The 19727-nt window shown below is 47.2% G+C and overlaps 1 protein-coding gene across 2 annotated transcripts in view; it reads left to right on the forward strand.

Moving 5' to 3' along the window:
• DYM (dymeclin) overlaps positions 1-18384 on the forward strand; it is a 265771-nt gene extending 247387 nt beyond the window's left edge. For both annotated transcript variants that reach the window (XM_064176432.1, XM_064176434.1), the window contains one exon: positions 17423-18384. In XM_064176432.1, the coding sequence (XP_064032502.1) occupies positions 17423-17572 (150 nt within the window). In that variant the 3' untranslated portion in view covers positions 17573-18384. The remainder of the gene's footprint in view (positions 1-17422) is intronic.
• The last annotated feature ends 1343 nt before the right edge of the window (positions 18385-19727 follow it).

A 19727-nucleotide genomic window follows, 5' to 3' on the forward strand; every position in this document is an offset into this window, starting at 1 on the left:
CTATGATTCTATGAAATTTGGTGAGAGAGGAACAACTGAATACAAGATAGAGGGAAAAAAAGTCATGTAACCAACCCACTTGCTCCTCTGCCTTAGAGGCTGAGCTGTCTGTTGTGAATTTGTCATTTAAATATTGTTTAATTGTTTTGTTGTTTGTTTTTTTTTAACAGAAATGGTTGTTTCTTCCAATAAATATAGCCAGAATCTGAAACAAGATGTCCAGAAAAGTGGTAGAGTCCTCATCCTTAGAGGAGTTTCAGAGCTGTGGGGGACATGGTTTAGTGATCCCCTGGTAGTGCTGGGTTAATGTTTGGACTTGATGATGTTAGAGGTCTCTTCCAACCAAAGCTATGCAGTGATTGCACTTCCTTAACATGTGTCGGATTGAGAAAATCAGTGTGCCAAAGTTTCTGCCCTGGCTGACAGATGAGCTAGGTAATGGAGTTTAAGCTTGCCCATTTTCCTGATTTGACACATCTTCACTTCCCTCTGTGTGTGTGTAAGTCAAGGAATCAAAATAAATGTTGAGTAGAGAGTATAAACCCCAGGCAGAGTTACAGCTTTAGCTGCAGAGCTGGGCGAGATGTAAGCAGCACCGATGTTATGTAATTAAATGCATACGTCAGAGAAATGCCTCCAGTGTTTGCAGCAGTGGCACCAAGAAGTGAGAATGAGGAAGAAATGTGCTTTGTCAGCTGGTGGCTGCCTCAACTGCGTTCTCATACTGCATTTACTTTGAGCACAGCCTTTGGGACAAGGTGCAGTGCTTCTCTCAAGTTGATGTACAGGGTGCTCAGGATGGTCAGTGGTACGAGTGGCTATTTCCTGACCAAGCAAGGGAATACTCACACTTACTAGCATCAGTGCTGAGGGTTCTGCTGTTCAGGACACTGCGTCTTTTCTCTGGCTCTGTTTCTTAGGTAGCATCAGGTGACTGCACTGAATCTCGAATCCATGTGGATTTAGGCTGTGTTGTAGCAACCCACAACCTGCTGAGCTTGAAAACAAAGAGAGAGGGGCTTCTCTTCGCCATGTTTCCATGTTGACTCCTTACTCTAACAAACCTGACTACCGTCTCTTCTGTCCAGCTTTTCTCCCTGTGCTCTGTGCCAATACTAGAACTTCAGGCAGGTGCTAAGTGTTTCCAGCCACTATGGGCTGATGGTGAAAGATAGGAATTCCTGCAAGACCATTTACTCCTTGTGTGCCAACTAGGTAATTTATACCAGTTCTCTCACAGACTCATAGATTGGTTTGGGCTGGAAGGCATCTTTCAAGGTCATCTAGTCTAGCCCCACTGCAGTTAGCAAGGACATCTGCAACTAGAGCAGATTGCTCAGAGACCACTCAAATGTGACCTGGAATGTTGCCAGGCATAGGGATTTCTGCCACCTGGAACAATGTCTTACCACCTCATTGTAAAATACTTATTTTGTGTAGTCTGGATCTCCCTCTTTTAGCTTGAAACCATCACCCCTTGTCCTGCCTCAACAGGCCCTAAGAACATGTCTGTCCCCAGATTTCTTAGAGGGCCCTTTAAGTCCTGAAGGGCCACCAGAAGGTGTCCCTGGAGGCCAAACAAGCCGAACTCTCTCAGCCTGGCCTCACAGCACAGGGATTCCATCACTCCCAGCATTGTTGTAGCCTCCTCTGGCCCCGCTCCAGCAGGTCTGTGTCTTATTCTGAGGACTCCAAAACTCAACCTAGTATTCAAATTGGGGTCTAAGACAATTCTTTGTCACAGAAGAGCTTTAAATGATGGAGATTGCAATAAACCAATTGTTTGAGAGCTGGATTCTGCTTGGGAACAACCCGTTTAATGAGGATTTCCCAGTCTGATAATACTACAGCAGCATCCAGAAGCTTCAGGAAGAAGATTTTCCTTCCTTCATCACAACATGTTTTAGATATCACAAACCCCAGCAAAGATTATTTTGTGCAGATGGGAAACCACAGGCTGATATCAGACAGCTCAGTGAAGGGAGGTCTGTTAGATGGTATGAGCAACTGTTTGCTCCAAAATAGAGCAGGAATTTTTGTATCTATGGAGTAGAGCAGGGGAAGGGCACAGCCCTTAAATTTAGGTGTTGTCCTTAATATGAGACCTGTGAGATTGAAGTGGTGCCTGTAGGTCTGAGCTCGGAGTCAGGCAGCAAAACTTTGTTTGAATTCCCCATGTTTATCTGTCCCATCAGGTTCTGCCAAGCTCCATCCTCCTGTGCTAAGATCAGCAGAGACTGATTGTTGTCACCAGGGTAAACAGCCTTGACCTGCATGCACAGGGAGGAAGGAGGCAGATACACTGGATAACAAAGGGACAGAAATAGCATATATGAATGAATGGCTTAATGTTCTCCAGGCTGTGGTGGGGAGTTCTCTAGAAGTTCTTGATGTCCTAAAGACAGTCTTTGAGCAGAGTGGGAGGTCTTAGTACAGTTAAGGTCAGGGCAGGCAAACGTATCTGGCAGTCCTACATCTACACAGTTCAGTAATGAACTTGGCAGTGCTGGGTTAACAGTTGATCTTGATGATCCTTAAGATTTTCACCCACCTGCATGACTCTATGATTCTGTCATTCCAAGGCACTGCAAAGCAGGAGACACCAGCGCTTTTCTTGCACTGTTGAAAGCACAGCTCACTTGAGGCTCTTGTTCAGGCTGAGGTGATGATGGTTTGCATCAGGGTAAAAGCAGTTCCACTTTAGGAGACTGCTCCTTCTAGTAGAGAGTGGCTTCAGGAGGGCACCAAGCATGCAGATCATTTCTGGAGTGCAGTCAGCTCCTGAGTGTACTTAGCCACTCAAGAAGACGCAGTTGCCCAGCTTCAAGACTTACAGAGATGTCCTTCACCTGGAAGGAATCTTTGTCTTACTCATTAGTAGCTCTTTCTTTCTTCTACACTTGGGAAAGGCTAATCCAGACATACAGCACAAGCTGGGGGGATCTAGCTGACTGAGGAACAGCTTTGTGGAAAAAGAACTGGGGGTCCTAGTGGACAACAATCTGAGTGTGAGTAAACAGTGCTCAAAAATTGCTGCAGCAAAGAAAGCCAATGGAATGCTGTGTTCTATCAACAAGAGTGTCACCAACAGAAATGAAAAAGTCATCATCCAGCTCTACACAGTGCTAGTCAGGCTACACCTGGAGCACTCTGTTCAGTATCACAGTATCACCAAGGTTGGAGGAGACCTCACAGATCATCAAGTCCAACCCTTTACCACAGAGCTCAAGGCTAGACCATGGCACCAAGTGCCACGTCCAATCCTGCCTTGAACAGCTCCAAGGATGGCAACTCCACCACCTCCCCGGGCAGCCCATTCCAGTGTCCAATGACTCTCTCAGTGAAGAACTTTCTCCTCACCTCGAGCCTAAATTTCCCCTGGTGCAGCCTGAGACTGTGTCCTCTCGTTCTGGTGCTGGCCACCTGAGAGAAGAGAGCAACCTCCTCCTGGCCACAACCTCCCCCCAGGTAGTGGTTTAGGTCTGTCTTCACAGGACTCTCAGCATTAAGGCAAATAGAGTAAATCCCAAAGCTGAGATTTGTGGTTGTTTGAAGCCCACATGCACAAAATAAAGACCATGAAGGCCCATGTTTGGCACCGATGCACTGACTCACAGTCCCAACAGAAATAAGACTGCAGCCTGCCTGGCTGGAGAGGTTTCATGTCCACATTTCACTCCTCAAGACAAATCAGCTGGGTTTCCTGCCTGTAGCGTGGCCACAATGATCATCTCACAGCAACCATCTGTCCTTTCACTGCTGCTTAAACTACTGAAGAAGGGAGTGCATCCATCGGAGTGTACATTTCCAGTTTGGGGAGATTAGGGAGCCAAAGGTCTGCAGGCTCAATAAGGGTGTTAGTCAGCATGTCCTGAACCTCAGGCAGATAAGGTCCCACTTCCTAGGCTGCCCTGACTGGAGAGTTAACAGTTGGTGACAGCAAGTCTGTCTCTGCTCTTAAGTCATTGTTATCATTTTTCAGTAATATTTACAGGCCTGGCTCTCTCAGATTAAAAAGTACAAAATCGAAAGGAGGTCTTCCTTCATGGGTGCTGAGGTTGGAGGGGAATGAGGGGTGGAGGAGAAGGATGTTTGGGCTTGGCGTGCCACCCCACCGCTGCGGGAGGGACCGGAGGAGGACCTCGGCTCCATCTTTGTGGCTGCTGTTATGTAGAAGTCAAAACCTCATAAAACAGGCCACGAGGAGCTCTGGGCCTGGGGAAGTGTGCTGTAAATGTCAGCCTCTGTGAGGAGAAGGAAGGTGTGGAGCTCATCAGGGAGGGAGCTCTCCTTTCCTTGCCTGATGCACAAAGTGCAGGCAGAGGTTTGGACCCCTCTGTGGTGATAATGGGGAGAAGCTGGGGCCCAGTCGTCTGAAGGAATGTTCTTTTTGGCTTGGTGGGGTGTTTTGGATGCTGCTGCAGCATTGCACCAATTTCCAATGAAAGCATGTCTGGGCCCTCGTCACTGGAAAAACATGCAAACTGAATCACTCTGAGCTTCTCCTGCCACCTTTTGTGTTGGGGGAATATGTTCTGCGCAGCTAAAGGAGAACACAAACAACTGTGGCATGGGAGTAACTCTCCATTTGGGATGCAAACTGAAGGATTGTTTTGGTCTCTCTATCCTCTGCCTCCATGCTTCAGCTGGATAATCCCAGAACTCTGCTAGGGCAGCAGAGAGGGCTCATGGGGGTGGTTTCTAAAGGAAAAAACCTTTAACTGTGAAATTAGTGTGGTTTGTGCTGTCAGCACATTTCTGTCCCTTCCCGTCTTGGAGCCTGATGGGAGGAGAGGTCATTGCTGGAGACTTTGGAGTTGGTTACCAACTCTCCACCAGCAGCACAAGGTGGGACTGAGTGTGGAAAGATGGATGGTGAAATTTCCACTCCTTTGCCAGGGTGGGGGAGGAAAAATCTAACCCTGGGCATGACAACTGCTGTGAAAATTGTAGCAATGTGAGGATCAGTCACTTCTCCCAAGGAACAGGTGACAGGACAAGAGGGCCTCAGGCTGTGCTAAGGGATGTTTAGGTTGAATATGAGGAATGATTTCTTCCCCAAAAGCATTGCCAAGCCCTGGAACAGGCTACCCAGGGCAGTGGTGGTGTCTTCATCTCTGGAAGGCTCTCAAAGCTGTGTAGATGTGATGCTGAGGGACATGGTTTAGTGGTGACCTGGCAGAACTGAGTTAACAGACTTCGTGATCTTGAAAGTCTCTTCCAACCAAAACAATCCTGGATTCTACAATTCTAAAGAAAAGCAAGAAAAAGATAATATTTTCCTATCAGAAGTCAGGATCAGAGTTTGTGCATCATCCAGAGTTCCTGAGGCTCATCCCTCTTGTTTGCTTTGGTGCCTTAACAGGACACAAACATGTGGGTGATGTTCCTGAAGTTGAGTGTTTGCCTTCATTCCCACACTCAAAGCAAAGACCTTGTGCTCATTCTGCATTGCTGATTGCACAGCACACTCCATGGCAAGGATTCTTTTTGCACAACTTCTAGGTTTCTGGTTGGAGTAGAAGAAATTGGGTGGCAGCAGGGAGGTTTGTCTGGGGTTTGGTTTAGGGATGGGAGGTGGAGCAATCGTCAGTGATGTTATCTGGAGTGCAAAGCATTTCCACCATAAACAACATTCCTCATGTTTTAGACTTGCCTGCTATCAAAATCAAAACAACTGCTGAGACCTCAGCAGTGGCACTTGCTAGAAACTTAAAATAGCTAGCTCTAAGGTGGAAAAGGAGATTCACCATGGCTGTGAGTGCACAGCTACACCTGTGAGTGTATATTCATTGAATAAGCTGCCCACAGAAGTGCTGGAGTCATCAACCCTGGATGTATTTAAATAAGGTCTTCTCAGAGCCTTCTCTTCTGCAGGCTGAACAAGCCCAAGTCCCTCAGCCTGATGTCCCAACAGGTCCCTGTCTGTGCTGTGGCCTCCTCTGGCCCCACTCCAACAGGTCTTCTTCTGTGCTTCGGACTCCAGAGCTGTCCCCAGCACTGCAGGGGCAGGGGGGTCTCAGCAGAACACAGCAGAGGAGCAGAATCCTCTCCCTGCCCCTGCTGCCCACACTGCTGAGGATCAGCCCAGGGCAGGGCTGGCTTTGGGCTGGCAGCGCTCGATGCTGGCTCATGTCCAGCTTTGCACCCCCCGGCACTCCAAAGTCCTGCTGCACAGAGCTGCTCTCTAGCTCTGCATCCCCGACCCTGCATTGGTACCAGGTACTCCACCTGCCCAAGTGCAGGACCCTGTGTCTGGCCTTCCTGAACCTCATGAGGTTCAACTGGGCTTAATTCTCCAGCTTGTGGAGGTCCCCCTAGGTGACATCTCATCCCTCAGCCGTATTCACCACATCACTCAGATCTGCTGGCTGACCACATAACTGATTTTCCTCTGCCTTCACTTGCTAATCCTTACCTATATAGTTCTTCTGTCTTTGACAGAATGATCCAAATAGTGCATATATGAATTTAGGGCAACTTAAGTTTCTTGCCCAAGTTGAGACCTTCAAAGGCGTGATTTTTTTTCCCCACAATACACAAAAGTGAGAGGTTTTCAATTGAGTTACTAAAGCCGGCTCCTTGGTTTAAAGTTGACATTTTGTATACTTGAAAACTGGCAGGTTTCCAACTGTGTCATTCATTAAAATGAAGAGAAAAGGCAAAACCTAACAAACAAAAAACCACCACAGCCTTGAATCTGCTTTCTCTGGGGAAGGGGGAAAAGGGCATTTGGGGGAAGTTTTGGTAAGGCTGCAAAGTTGAAGTCAAAGAGATATGAAGTTCTTGCATGTCCAAGTTCTTCCTTGAGGGTACTACTAAAACTACTAAAGCATCTAATCAGTTGTGATTTGTAGCAGAGTAAGTGGTCCAAAATCCACTTGTAACCTTTTCTTACCAAATATATGAATCTTCTTTATAAAGGTGACAGTGAATGAGTGATTTTTAAATCATTTTAACCCAAATATTGGCTGTAAAGGTGCTGGTTTTCTCTGCTGTGCTAAGCTTTTGCACATTTATTCTAGAGAAGCGTGGGTTATGAGCAGGAATGCAGACCTTAAAACGCATTTAGATCTTCCCTAGCACTGGTAAAACCATTGTCTGCTGTAATGAGATGTGCATTTTCTGCAAATCCCATGGTAGGAGGACTTAGACAATCCACTTCTCATCAGTGGAGGTTGTCTGAGTTGATGAGTCTGTCCCCATTTGTGTGGCAGTTGCCCTTTAATGCTGCTGAGAAACGAGTGCAGGGATTATTCTTCTTTTCGGATTGTAATTCCCTAAATTCAAAAGCACACAAAAGATTTTGTTCATTTACCTGAGTAGCTGCTCTGCATGCACCTAACAGAATGGAGAATCTACAAGCCAGGTCAGGACCCAGAAGTACTTCAGTGAGTTGGGGCAGAAGTTTGCCTCCCTTCGTGTTTACATCTTTTCATAAGAATGGTTTAGGTTGGAAGGGACCTTGAAGATCATCAAGTTGTGACCCCACTGCTATGGGAAGGGACACCTCGCACTAGCCCAGGCTGCTCAAAGTCTCATCCAGCCTGGCCTTGAGCACCTCCAATGCGGGGCATGCACAACCTCCCTGGGCAGCCTGTTCCAGTGTCATCCCACGCTCACTGAAGAATTCCTTCCTCATCTCCAGTCTCAATCTCCCCTCTTCCAGCTCAAAGCCATTGCTTCTCATCCTGTCACTACAAGCCCCTGTCAAAAGTCCCTTCCCAGCTCTCCTGTAGGCCCCCTTCAGGCACTGGAAGGCTGCTGTGAGGTCTGCCCAGTTAATTTTATTTCAGTTTTCAAAACATTCCCTCTCTTCATCTGTTGTCATTTTGAGGTTGGTTGCTCTTTATTTTTTTCCTCAAAGCCTATGCTTGTGTTCTTTCTTCTACAAGACCTCTGTATGTTCAGAGTTGTTTCAGGTTAAGCCCTGACATGGATGAAAGTTAATTTTGTTGTTGTCATTGTTGTTGTTGTTATCTCATGTACATATGGAATGGTTTGGGTTAAAAGGAACTTTAAAGGTCATCTAGCCAACCCCTCCCCGGCCCTGCAGTGAGCATCTGCAACTATAGTAGGTTGCTCAGAACCCCAAGCAACTTGACCTGAAATGTTGACAGGGATGGGCTTTCTACTACCTGTCTGGGCATCCTGGGCCACTGCAGATTCTGAGGCATTGGAACAGGCTGCCCAGGGAGCTGGTGATGTCACCATGCCTGGAGGTGTTCATAAAGCATGTGGACATGCCACCTGGGGACATCATTTGGTGGCCACGCTAGTCTTAGATTGATGTTTGGACTTGGTGATATTAGAGGTTTCTTCCAACTGAAACAGTCTCTGGGCATTTAATTTCCTGCAGCTGTGGACATACAAACCTTCAGTCTGAGTGATCTAAAACTAGAAATCAGTAATCCTATCCCACTAGAGTATCAGCTGTCTCTTCTTCTGGACCAAGAAGATGGTATCATTAGATGAGCATGGGTTACTTACTGAATTTTACTTCCTGGGGAAGTGTTGTTTGCTGCTGTAGCTCATCTGATCGCTTGATGTGGGGACATTTAGCCTCTGCATAGATTATTCTGAAACACTTCATAATTTTTGAGTTTTCTCATCCTTTTTTCAGCCCCTCTTGGCATGGTCCAAGACCCTGTTTTCTTCCCTGCCTTTAAGTTTGCACCTGGTCCTTCAGACAGATCTCTGAGCAAGATGTGCAGCTCATGGTTAGTCTAGCAGATTTCCTGTTTGCTTCCTTCGTCTTCCCACCGTCATCTTCTGCTGGGCTGACTGTGCTTCAAGCTTGAGATGGAGACAAAGATGCTATCAGGCAGATGTGGTGTAGCCCATGCTGATGTTTCCCCAAAGCCACATAGGTATCACAGTATCACAGTATCATCAGGGTTGGAAGAGACCTCACAGATCATCAAGTCCAACCCTTTACCACAGAGCTCAAGGCTAGACCATGGCACCAAGTGCCACGTCCAATCCTGCCTTGAACAGCCCCAGGGACGGTGACTCCACCACCTCCCCGGGCAGCCCATTCCAGTGTCCAATGACTCTCTCAGTGAAGAACTTTCTCCTCACCTCCAGCCTAAATCTCCCCTGGCGCAGCCTGAGGCTGTGTCCTCTTGTTCTGGTGCTGGCCACCTGAGAGAAGAGAGCAACCTTCTCCTGGCCACAACCACCCTTCAGGTAGTTGTAGACAGCAATAAGGTCTCCCCTGAGCCTCCTCTTCTCCAGGCTAAACAATCCTAGCTCCCTCAGCCTCTCCTCATAGGGCTGTGCTCAAGGCCTCTCACCAGCCTCGTCGCCCTTCTCTGGACACGCTCAAGCATCTCAGTGTCCCTCCTAAACTGGGGGGCCCAGAACTGAACACAGTACTCAAGGTGTGGTCTAAGCAGTGCAGAGTACAGGGGCAGAATGACCTCCCTGCTCCTGCTGACCACCCCATTCCTGATGCAGGCCAGGATGCCACTGGCTCTCTTGGCCACCTGGGCACACTGCTGGCTCATGTTCAGGCGGGTATCAATCAGCACCCCCAGATCCCTCTCTGTCTGGCTGCTCTCCAGCCACTCCGACCCCAGCCTGTATCTCTGCATGGGGTTGTTGTGGCCAAAGTGCAGCACCCTGCACTTGGAGCTATTGAATGCCATCCCATTGGACTCTGCCCATCTGTCCAGGTCTTCTGTCTTGAGTCAGAGAGAGTCACCATAGGTGCAAAGGGAACCAAAGAAAGACTAAATCCCACTATCTCCACAGCAGAGTTAAGTAATTGGAGTAAGCAAAAATGCATCTACTAGCGTTTTAGAAGTGCTGAGACTTTTTTATCCATGAAGTTTGCTCTGTCAAAGCACTTCAATGCTTATATTTACACACAAATTAAATAAATCTATGTTTATGTATCTCCATGTACCTCTACACAGCCTGGAGTTTAGGTTGAACAGGAGTTAAAATTTCTACCCTAAAATGGCTGTTAAGGCCTGAAACAGATTTCCCAGGACCATGTTGAAATCCCCATCCCTTGAGGGGTTTCAGAGCTGTGTAGCTATGGTGCTGAGGGACATGGTTTAGTGGTGAGATGGCAGTGCTGGGTTCATGGTTGGACCAAATGACCTTAAAGGTCTTTTCCAGACTGGATAATTCGACCTGTACCATAAACAGCATAACATCATGGATGTTGTGGACCAACGTAAATGTTCTTCTCCAACCCCAGCTCCTGACAGATTGGGTGTGTTGTGCTGCAAGGCACCTAAAAGAAAGAACTTGGTATGGTGCTAAATCTGCATCCCTTTGTTGTTGGTTTGGGTTTTTTTATTTAGTAGTTTAAATACATTGCTAGAAAGGTCCAGTCCTGGACCTGCTCTTCAGGCAATGCTGCTGTACATAGCATGCCAGCACACCATGAGCTTACCAAAGAGGACTCATGGTAAGCTTTTCAAATGCACATAAACCCCCTTTTCAGTGAAGATTTTGAAGCTTTGGCTTGGTAGAAAATTAATGTGAATTTGACTCATCCCTGAAGGTTATTTAAAGGACATTTGGTGCTGCGTGCCATGGTTTAGTGATGACATGGCAGTGCTGGGTTAATGGTTGGACTTGATGATCTTAAATGTCTGTTCCAACCAAAACCATTCTGGGATTCAGTCTGCTGTTCAAATGGTGTTTTTCTTCCACATCAGTTACATGCTTTAGAAAATACTGACTCACACTGGACTGTGTTTCACAAACCAGGGTTTCTAACCAAGGTCTTGAGTCACAGAATAATTTCAGTGGGAAGAGATCTTTAAGATGAATCAAGTCCAACTGTGAACCCAGTACTACCCCTAAACCATGTTCCTCAGCACCACATCTACACAGCTTTGAAACCGCTCCAGGGACAGAGACTCCACCACTACCCTGGGCAGCCTGTTCCAGGCCTTGACAACCCTTTCACAGTGAAAGTTGTTCCTCATGTCCAACCTAACCCCACCCCTGGTGCAACCTGAGGACATTTCCTCTTGCCCTATGGCTTTTTACTGAAGAGGAGGGACTGACACTCAACCTCACTACAGGAAAAGAGAATTCTCTACACTTATATTAAATCAATTCTTGGATTTCTTTTCCATGATGACTGTGTCACTTCTTTGATGATGTCTGCTTTTCACCCAGTCTTCTTCACTGAAGAAACAATCACAGAGCTTCTCTCCATCACTCTTAAAGCTCCAGGTGCCCTTGGCCCATGTTATTTGTGTGGAGCTCATCTGCTAACCTGTCACAGCAGCTCTGGTGGCTAACTCATGAAGGGAGGTGGGGATTTATTTGATGTATGCCTCAAGTCTTGTAGCTTGAATGCCACCAAGCTGCCTGGAGCCACACCAGGCGCTGTTAGTTGGCCATGATGTTATCTTCCCAATCGTTAACTGCAAGAAACAAAACCAACCCAGCACCCTGATGTCGTTGAGCTTTTTGTGGTGGGGGAGTTGCTGCAGCTCAGTTCTGCATCTGTTCGTTGGACTTCCTGTGGTTTTTCATCGAATCACATGATTGGCAGGGCAGACAGTCTGCAGAGTTCTTGGTCTGTCTAGTTTGTACCCTTGTCCCAACCGCTAAACCTGACTTCTGCTTTGTCTGGCAGAAGAAAACGAGATAGGGTACTGTGGTAGGTTGATTCCCCAAAGTTGGTAAGTGGTGTCTAGTATTTAAATGGTGCAGCTCAAATCCTCCTATTACCTCCATCTCTCAAAGTTTTGAGTGTTGTCTCAGGCTAGTTTGTCCTAAGCAAGCAAGTTGTCTCTTCTCTGCTAATGGCATGAGAAAAACACAGATGAATCATAGAATCAGAGAATGGTTTGGGTTGGAAGTGACCTCCAAAGGGCATCCAGTTCCACCCCATCTGCAGTCAGCAGGGGCATCCTCAACTGGATCAGTCAGCCCAGAGCCCTGTCAAGCCTCACCTTGAATATCTCCAGAAATGGGGCCTCAGCCACCTCCTTGGGCAACTTTTTGCAGTGTTCCACTACCCTCATGGTAAAGAACTTAGTCCTAGAGATCGAGCCAGATAATGACTCTGCAGGACCCATATAAAGGAGACATTTTTTATGCTGAGGTTGGTGAGAGGTAGTAGAGCAGGGCAGATGCCCAGAGAGGTGTTAAATGCCTCATCCCTGGGAACATTCCAGGTCATGCTGGGTGAGACTCTGAGCAACCTTCTTTAATTGCACATGTTCCTCAATGCAGAGGTGTTGGAGTGAATGATTTCTAGAGGTCCCATCTAACCCAAACCTGCCCATGATTTTATGGTGTCTCTTCTCATAAAGTGCTAAAATTCAGGTTCGTGTGGGTGTCATCCTCTAGGATCAAACATCCTTCCAGGACTAGGTTGGTCACAACAGCAGCAAAGCAATGGAGAAAATGGTGTTGTGCATTGCTGTTTTAATGTGCCACTTTGGGAATTGTGATAACCATGGTAAAACCCTCACCAGTGCTGTCTGGGGCATTCTCTGGGAGCACTCTGAGGCTCCTGTGAGCCAACTGTTTTACAGCTCTCCTGAAACATTCATTGGATGTCATCTCTTGTCTGTCTGCAGCATGTAACAAAGGCTCCTGATCACTCGTTTGGAAGCTGAGTGTGCAGAGTGTGCAGAGATGGGTATCACCCGTCAGAAGACTTAAGTTTATGGTCTTAAGGTGCTGATAGTCCACAGCAACAAAGTTGGTTAAGGGTCTGGAGCACAGGTCTTGTGAGGAGCAGCTGAGGGACCCGGGGTTGTTCAGCCTGGAGAAAAGAAGGCTGAGGAGAGAGTTTCTGGCTCTCTACAGCTCCCTGAAAGAAGGTTGTAGTGAAGTGGAGGTTGGTTTCAGGAAAAGAGGAAACCTTCCCTCAAGCACCAGGGAAGGTTTAGATTGGATATTAGGGGAAAAAAAATCTTTCCATAAACTGTTATCAAGTCCTGGAAGAGGCTCCCCAGGGAAGTGGTTGAATCCCCACCCCTGGAAGTGTCTAAATTGAAACACAAGAGATGTGGTGCCCAGGGCCATGGTTTAGTGGTGACCTGGCAGCGTTAGGTTAACTGTTGGACTTGATCTTACAGGTCTTCTCCACTCGAAATGATTTTATGGCATTGGTTCAGATTTTTATGTGCTGTGTAACCTTTCCTGTTGTAAATTGTGTTGAACTCAGTCTGATGAGGAAGCAGCATTTTGAGGCGACTTAAATGTGATGTTTTTGAATGGCAGCAAACTTTGTTTTTGGTGGACACCTTTGTTGTGAAGCACTACAAGTATGTTTTTACCTGAACAGTGGTAGATCTTGCAGCACAGACTCTGCTGCAGAAGTTCTCACCATGCTGGGCCTCTTGGATTTCTTGTTTTTAATGAGTGAAAAACACTTTGCCCCACCACACAGCCATGGATTGTGACAGTCATCTGGAGAAGTTGAGCTTAAATTACTGGCTGACTTCTCTGGGTCTCATTAGCAGTGCACTGACCTTTAGGAAGAGTGCACTAACAAGAGTGCAGCCAGCAGGCTGAGGGAGCTTCTTTATCCCTCTGCTGTGCCCTAGGCAGGCCACCTCTGGAGGACTGTGTCCAGCTTTGGGCTCCCCAGGTCAAGAGAGACAGGGAACTATTGGAGAGAATTCAGTGGTGACTACAAAGATGCTGAGGGGCCTGGAGCATCCCTGTGTGGAGGAAAGTCTGAAACCCTAGGATTGTTGAGCCTGGAGAAGAGCAGCCCCAGGGGGGATCTGATCAATGCTCAGCAAGAGATAAAGGGTGGGGGGCAAGAGAATGAGGCCAGACTCTTGTCAGTTGTGCCCAGTGACAGGGCAAGGGGCAGTGGGCACAAACCAGAATCCAGGAGGTTCCATCTGAACAGGAGGAGAAACTTCTTCAGTGTGAGGGTGCTGGAGGCCTGGAGCAGGCTGCCCAGAGAGGCTGCAGAGTCTCATTCCTTGGAGAGCGCCCAAACCCCACCTGGCCATTGTGATGCTGGACAAGCTGCTGTAAATATCCATGATTTAGTGAGGGAGTTGGACTGGATGATCTCCAGACATGCCTTCCGACCCCCACCATGCTGGGATTGTGTTTGATTCAATCTTGCATCCACTGCTGAGGTGAATTATCAAAAATCCATCACTTATGCCATTAATTGACCTTCTTTTTATAGACATGTTTGAAACTGTCCAAGCTGTATTGTATCTCTCCTTAAAAATCTCATTAGCCTGGTCTGTATTTCTAAGAGAAACCTGCAGACATTTCAAGATGTGTGCTGGGTGTGAGAGAGTCCAAACCGACTGCAGTGAGTTGTAGCCTTTGATCTGAAATTGATTATTAAATTACAACAGTGGGATCAGAACAGATGGCAACATTGATCAGTCTGTGAGGGGGAAAAAAAGCCTTAATAATTGAATGAAAGCATGACTGAAAATGTGAAAGCTATCATCTGATGTGTTTTGTGATGTCCTTCCAGCTGAGCTGGGACGGTAAGAGCTCAGCATCTCAGATGTACCCATGGTAATTTCTGATACCCTTTCAGCTGGATGTTGTGATCCTGACCACGCTGCTGTGGGTGTCCCTCCTTTGACAGGAGGGGTTGGACTGGGAGATCTAGATTGGGTGTTAGCAACAGGGTCTGCATCACGAGGGTAGTAGAACACTGGAACAGATTGCCCAGGGAGGTGCTTGGGGCCCCATCCTCAGAGATATTCAAGGTGAGGCTTGACAGGGCCCTGGGCAACCTGCTTACTGCAGAAGGGGTTGGACCAAAAGACCTTTGGAGGTCACTTCCAACCCAGGCCATCTGTAATCTCCAGGGGTCCCAGAATTTCTAACACCATTTCACCTACTCTTTTAAAGCTGAAGATGTTAGTTAAGCTGCAGCAGAACCTGGAATGGTCCCAGACCACTGCCATGAGTGTTTGCAGTGCCAGAAGCTGTGATCTGTGACTCTGAAGGTGCAAAAAACAGTCATCTGTGTTTGATTCAACTCGAATTAGCATCTTTAATCACTTTTTTATCCCTTCCTTCCCAGAAGGACTCCTCGAGGCTGCAGTGCTGGCATGTAGCCACCTTTGGGGTGACAAATGACAGCTGTGTCAGGGCTTCTCTCTGCTAGGAGACATTGCAGTGGTTTCATTGTAAGGGTTAACCATTCATTCTGCTGATGCAATGCTGAGCTGAACAAGTTCCTGTCTGCACTGACCACAAGGCAGGAAGCATTGAAAAGGGAAGTGGGAAAGATTAAAACAAGGATAAGCAGGGCAGAAGATCAGTTGGGGGGGGGGGGGGGGGGGGGGAACAAAACAACAACAAAACAAAAAAAAAAAAACCAACCAAACATTAAAATCATTGTATGACAGAATTGCTTTGATTGGAAGAGACCTTTAAGACCATCAAGTCCAACTGTTAACCAAACACTACCATGTCAGCCACTAAACCATGTCCCTCAGCAGCACAGCTACACAGCTTTGAAATCACTCCAGGGATGGAGACTTCACTGCTGCCCTGGGCAGCATGTTCCAGGCCTTGACAACCCTTTCAGGGGAAAAACATTTCTCCTAATGTTGAACCTAAACCTCTGCTGGGTCAACTTGCAGATGTTTCCTCTTGTTCTATCAAATCTACACTTGGGCTTCAAGTGAAACTTCACCTACTGAAAAACACATGGTTGTCTGCAGAGGAAGAAAAAGGTGACAGATGGAGAAGGTGGCACAGCTTGAGAAGTTAGGGCTAAGATGGGTGGAGATTGAGGGTGTTAGTCCCAGAATATCAGGTTGGAAGGGACCTCAAAGATCACGTGGTCCAACCTTTCTTGGCAAAACCATGGTCTAGATGACATTTGGGCAAGGAAGAAATAGAAAGATACACTAAAGAGAGACCATGAAAGTACAGTGGAAGGGAGCTGGGAATGGGTCAGTAGGAGTCAGGATATTGAAGATAGGGGTGAGTGTAGGTGCAAGACACCTAGACATGAGGAAACCAAATGATGTGGAAGATTAAACAGGCTGGTCAAAGCAGACCTAGGGAAGAGAGGTTGCTGAGAAGTGATAGAAAATGGTTTAGGGGCACAAATGGGCTGTGGGAGAGCTTCTCTACCACAAGCTACATGTCTGACACAGGAAATGAAACTGCTGATGTTACTTTGAGGTTCTGGGCTCTGAAATGAACAGGAGTTAGCTGTAGAAGTCCCTTTCACAACCTTATCTTTCAGATGCCTTAGTTCTCCAAACAAAGGTAGAAGTGCAGGAAGCAATCCTGTCCTCCTTCCCTCTCTGACTGCTATAAGCATGAGCTCCACACACATTCTGGAACTCCAATCCAAACCAGTGGCCAAAAATAGCTCTTCAAAGGCTAAATATTGGCATCCAACTAAGTAGAGATGCAGTGAAGAACCTGACCCCAACAGAAGCCAAACCACAGGGTCTCCAGAATGTTGGAGCATGCAGGAGGGTAACTCCTCATCAGTGGAGTTGACACATTGTCACCCAAGGTGCAGGGAAGCTGAAAAGGCTGTCCATGGAGAGATGCAGGAGACAGTACATTGTCACCTGTGGTTGAGTGAAGCTGCCCATGGGAGCATCTTCCTCATAAAACATGATGCGGGTGGCACTTTTGTGGCTTGGAGTGATAATCATATGCTCAGTGTTTGCACCAGACTGCTCTAAGCAACAGCAGCAGCACAAGGGAGGGGCAGAGTCATTCCCAGCTTTTCAGGCTCCAGGAACACCCAAATAACATGTGAAAATCAAAGAACCCTAAAAGCCAAGAAGTGCCCCTCCTAAAGGAGACTCTTTCAGCCACAAAAGTTCCGTACCCTAACCCAAGGAAACACAGGACAGTGACCTGAAGAAAGATGATGGGATGGCCCTCCATTTTTAACAGGCAAATGAGTCCATTTTTAACAGGCAAAGAGGCAGCTGTGTTAGTTCCCATCATGTCACACCATGGAGTTTAGCCTTAGTCTTAGCCACAACCTTATCAGTGTAAAGTGGGTCATGTTTTATCTTAACCCAGTGATCGCCATCAGGAGGCTTCTGTTTGAAACTGCCAAGCCTTGACACAGGCAGCATTTAAAAGTAGGTAAAATGAAGAGCAAAGAACAGGAGGCTCAGGGCCCTCCCCTCAATGTGCACTTCCCGAGGGCCAGCATGGTGGGTTTTCAGTGTGTAAGCTGCATGGGGAGGGAAATCATGAGAGAAAAGCAGAAAACTGAGGCCTGTCCTGGCTTGAGCTAGACCAGAACTCATTCTATCCAGTGATTTGACTTTTTCTGCTCAGTGATGGCACTTGTGAAGTTCAGGGCTTGCTTGTCTGAGAAGTGGTCCAGTGGTTCAGGTCCTTCCACTACTGCTTTCAGCAGACTCCTTTCTTTGTTGCTTGTGTGGGCCACGTATTTGCAAGGGGACATGCAGACCTCTCCTCAGCAGGCTTTGCTTTCTCATTGCAGAAGTTCCCTGAGCTGAAGTTCAAGTACGTGGAGGAGGAGCAGCCTGAGGAGTTCTTCATCCCCTATGTTTGGTCTTTGGTCTACAACTCTGCCGTAGCCCTGTACTGGAACCCGCATGACATCCAGCTCTTCACTATGGACTCTGGCTGAAGGCCATTCCCTAGCCAAGCCTCCTCAGCTCCTTCTTCTGACAGAAAACCAACCTCCTCACCGCGTCTTCAACGTGACCCTTCCCAGCGTGCACCCTCTGACCCCAAAGCTTATGGAGAACGAAGCTCACCGCTAGCATACAGCCCAACGTCCCATCTTCTGGAAGCAGACTGCCACCACCAGCCACGCTGGCAACAAACTGTGGTGTGAGGCACTGGCAGCTTGTAGGCAAACGTCTATTTATAGTCCTGTAACCTAGAGCTTGTTTGATGAAAATGAGGCCTTACACATGGGGTATGATGTTACTACCAGCCACAAACCTGATTGCTCTTTTAACTTAAGGGGATAAATGGGGAAGGAGGTTGTGGACTTGGATTTGGAAGCAGCTTTTGGAAGAAGCTGCGTTGGGTCAAGCTTTCTATGGTCTGTTGGCTTCTGCCGTGGGTTCCTCGTTCCCTGATCCCTTGCTTTCACTCCCACTCCTTCAGTTTGGTAGCACTGTCAAGGCTGTGGTCATTATGTTGTCATCCAGGCAAACAAAGTGAGCAGGACGTTAGCCAGATTAGCTCCCAGGCAGATCCAAACCACTCGTATCAGACAAAACCAGAAAAAGTTTGTGGGAGGATTTTCAACAGCAGCTCTTTTGCTGTTGTTTGTTTGACTGGCATATCCTCTCTGCAGGGATACAAACACCAGCTTTTGGAGTCAGGTCCCTTAGAAACTCATTTTACTGTGAAAAAATTGTTCCTGGAAATTAAATGTGTAGGGGAAAGAAAAAAAGAAAGAAAGAAAGAAAGAAAGAAAGAAAGAAAGAAAGAAAGAAAGAAAGAAAGAAAGAAAGAAAGAAAGAAAGAAAGAAAGAAAGAAAGAAAGAAAGAAAGAAAGAAAGAAAGAAAGAAAGAAAGAAAGAAAGAAAGAAAGAAAGAAAGAAAGAAAGAAAGAAAGAAAGAAAGAAAGAAAGAAAGAAAGAAAGAAAGAAAGAAAGAAAGAAAGAAAGAAAGAAAGAGAGGCAACCCAAAATCTCCAAAGAAAAAAGCTGTAAATTGGTAAACTTAGACCTGTGTCCTGTAAAACTGTATGTACTGGTGACAGCGTGCCGTGGGGATCCTTGGCAAGGTTCCACTTTGAAAATCCCTTGTTTGCTATTAAAGGTTTCATGGCAGAAGTGTGACTTGGTCTGAGTGTCAGACACCTCTCTCTCTTTTGTTAATCTGTTTTTGGTTTAAAGTGTCCCTTCCTGACAGACCTGTTACAGTATCACAGTATCACAGTATCACCAAGGTTGGAAGAGACCTCACAGATCATCAAGTCCAACCCTTTACCACAGTGCCCAAGGCTAGACCATGGCACCAAGTGCCACGTCCAGCCTTGCCTTGAACTGCCCCAGGGACGACGACTCCACCACCTCCCCGGGCAGCCCATTCCAGTGTCCAATGACTCTCTCAGTGAAGAACTTTCTCCTCACCTCCAGCCTAAATCTCCCCTGGCGCAGCCTGAGGCTGTGTCCTCTTGTTCTGGTGCTGGCCACCTGAGAGAAGAGAGCAACCTTCTCCTGGCCACAACCACCCTTCAGGTAGTTGTAGACAGCAATAAGGTCACCCCTGAGCCTCCTCTTCTCCAGGCTAAACAATCCCAGCTCCCTCAGCCTCTCCTTGTAGGGCTGTGCTCAAGGCCTCTCACCAGCCTCGTCGCCCTTCTCTGGACACGCTCAAGCATCTCAATGTCCTTCCTAAACTGTGGGGCCCAGAACTGGACACAGTACTCGAGGTGTGGTCTGACCAGTGCAGAGTACAGGGGCAGAATGACCTCCCTGCTCCTGCTGACCACACCATTCCTGATGCAGGCCAGGATGCCACTGGCTCTCTTGGCCACCTGGGCACACTGCTGTTGCTGCACTTGGGAGAACAGAAGTTAAGTGGCCGGACCTGATTTTGAACAAACATCTCCTTTTGCAAGTGGAGGTTCCTGTCTTCTCCAGGTGGTGCCTGTTCCACACACAAACATTCTGATCCCATGTGCTGCTCTGTGGTGGAATTGTAGATTGGTAGGATCTCCGAAGATCATTGAGTCCAACCTCCGTGCCAGAACAGGATCACCTAGGGTAGGTCACACAGAATCACAGAATTAATCAGGTTGGAAAAGACCTCCAAGATCA

Source organism: Pogoniulus pusillus, chromosome Z (genome assembly GCF_015220805.1).
Source record: "Pogoniulus pusillus isolate bPogPus1 chromosome Z, bPogPus1.pri, whole genome shotgun sequence".
Taxonomy (NCBI): domain Eukaryota; kingdom Metazoa; phylum Chordata; class Aves; order Piciformes; family Lybiidae; genus Pogoniulus; species Pogoniulus pusillus.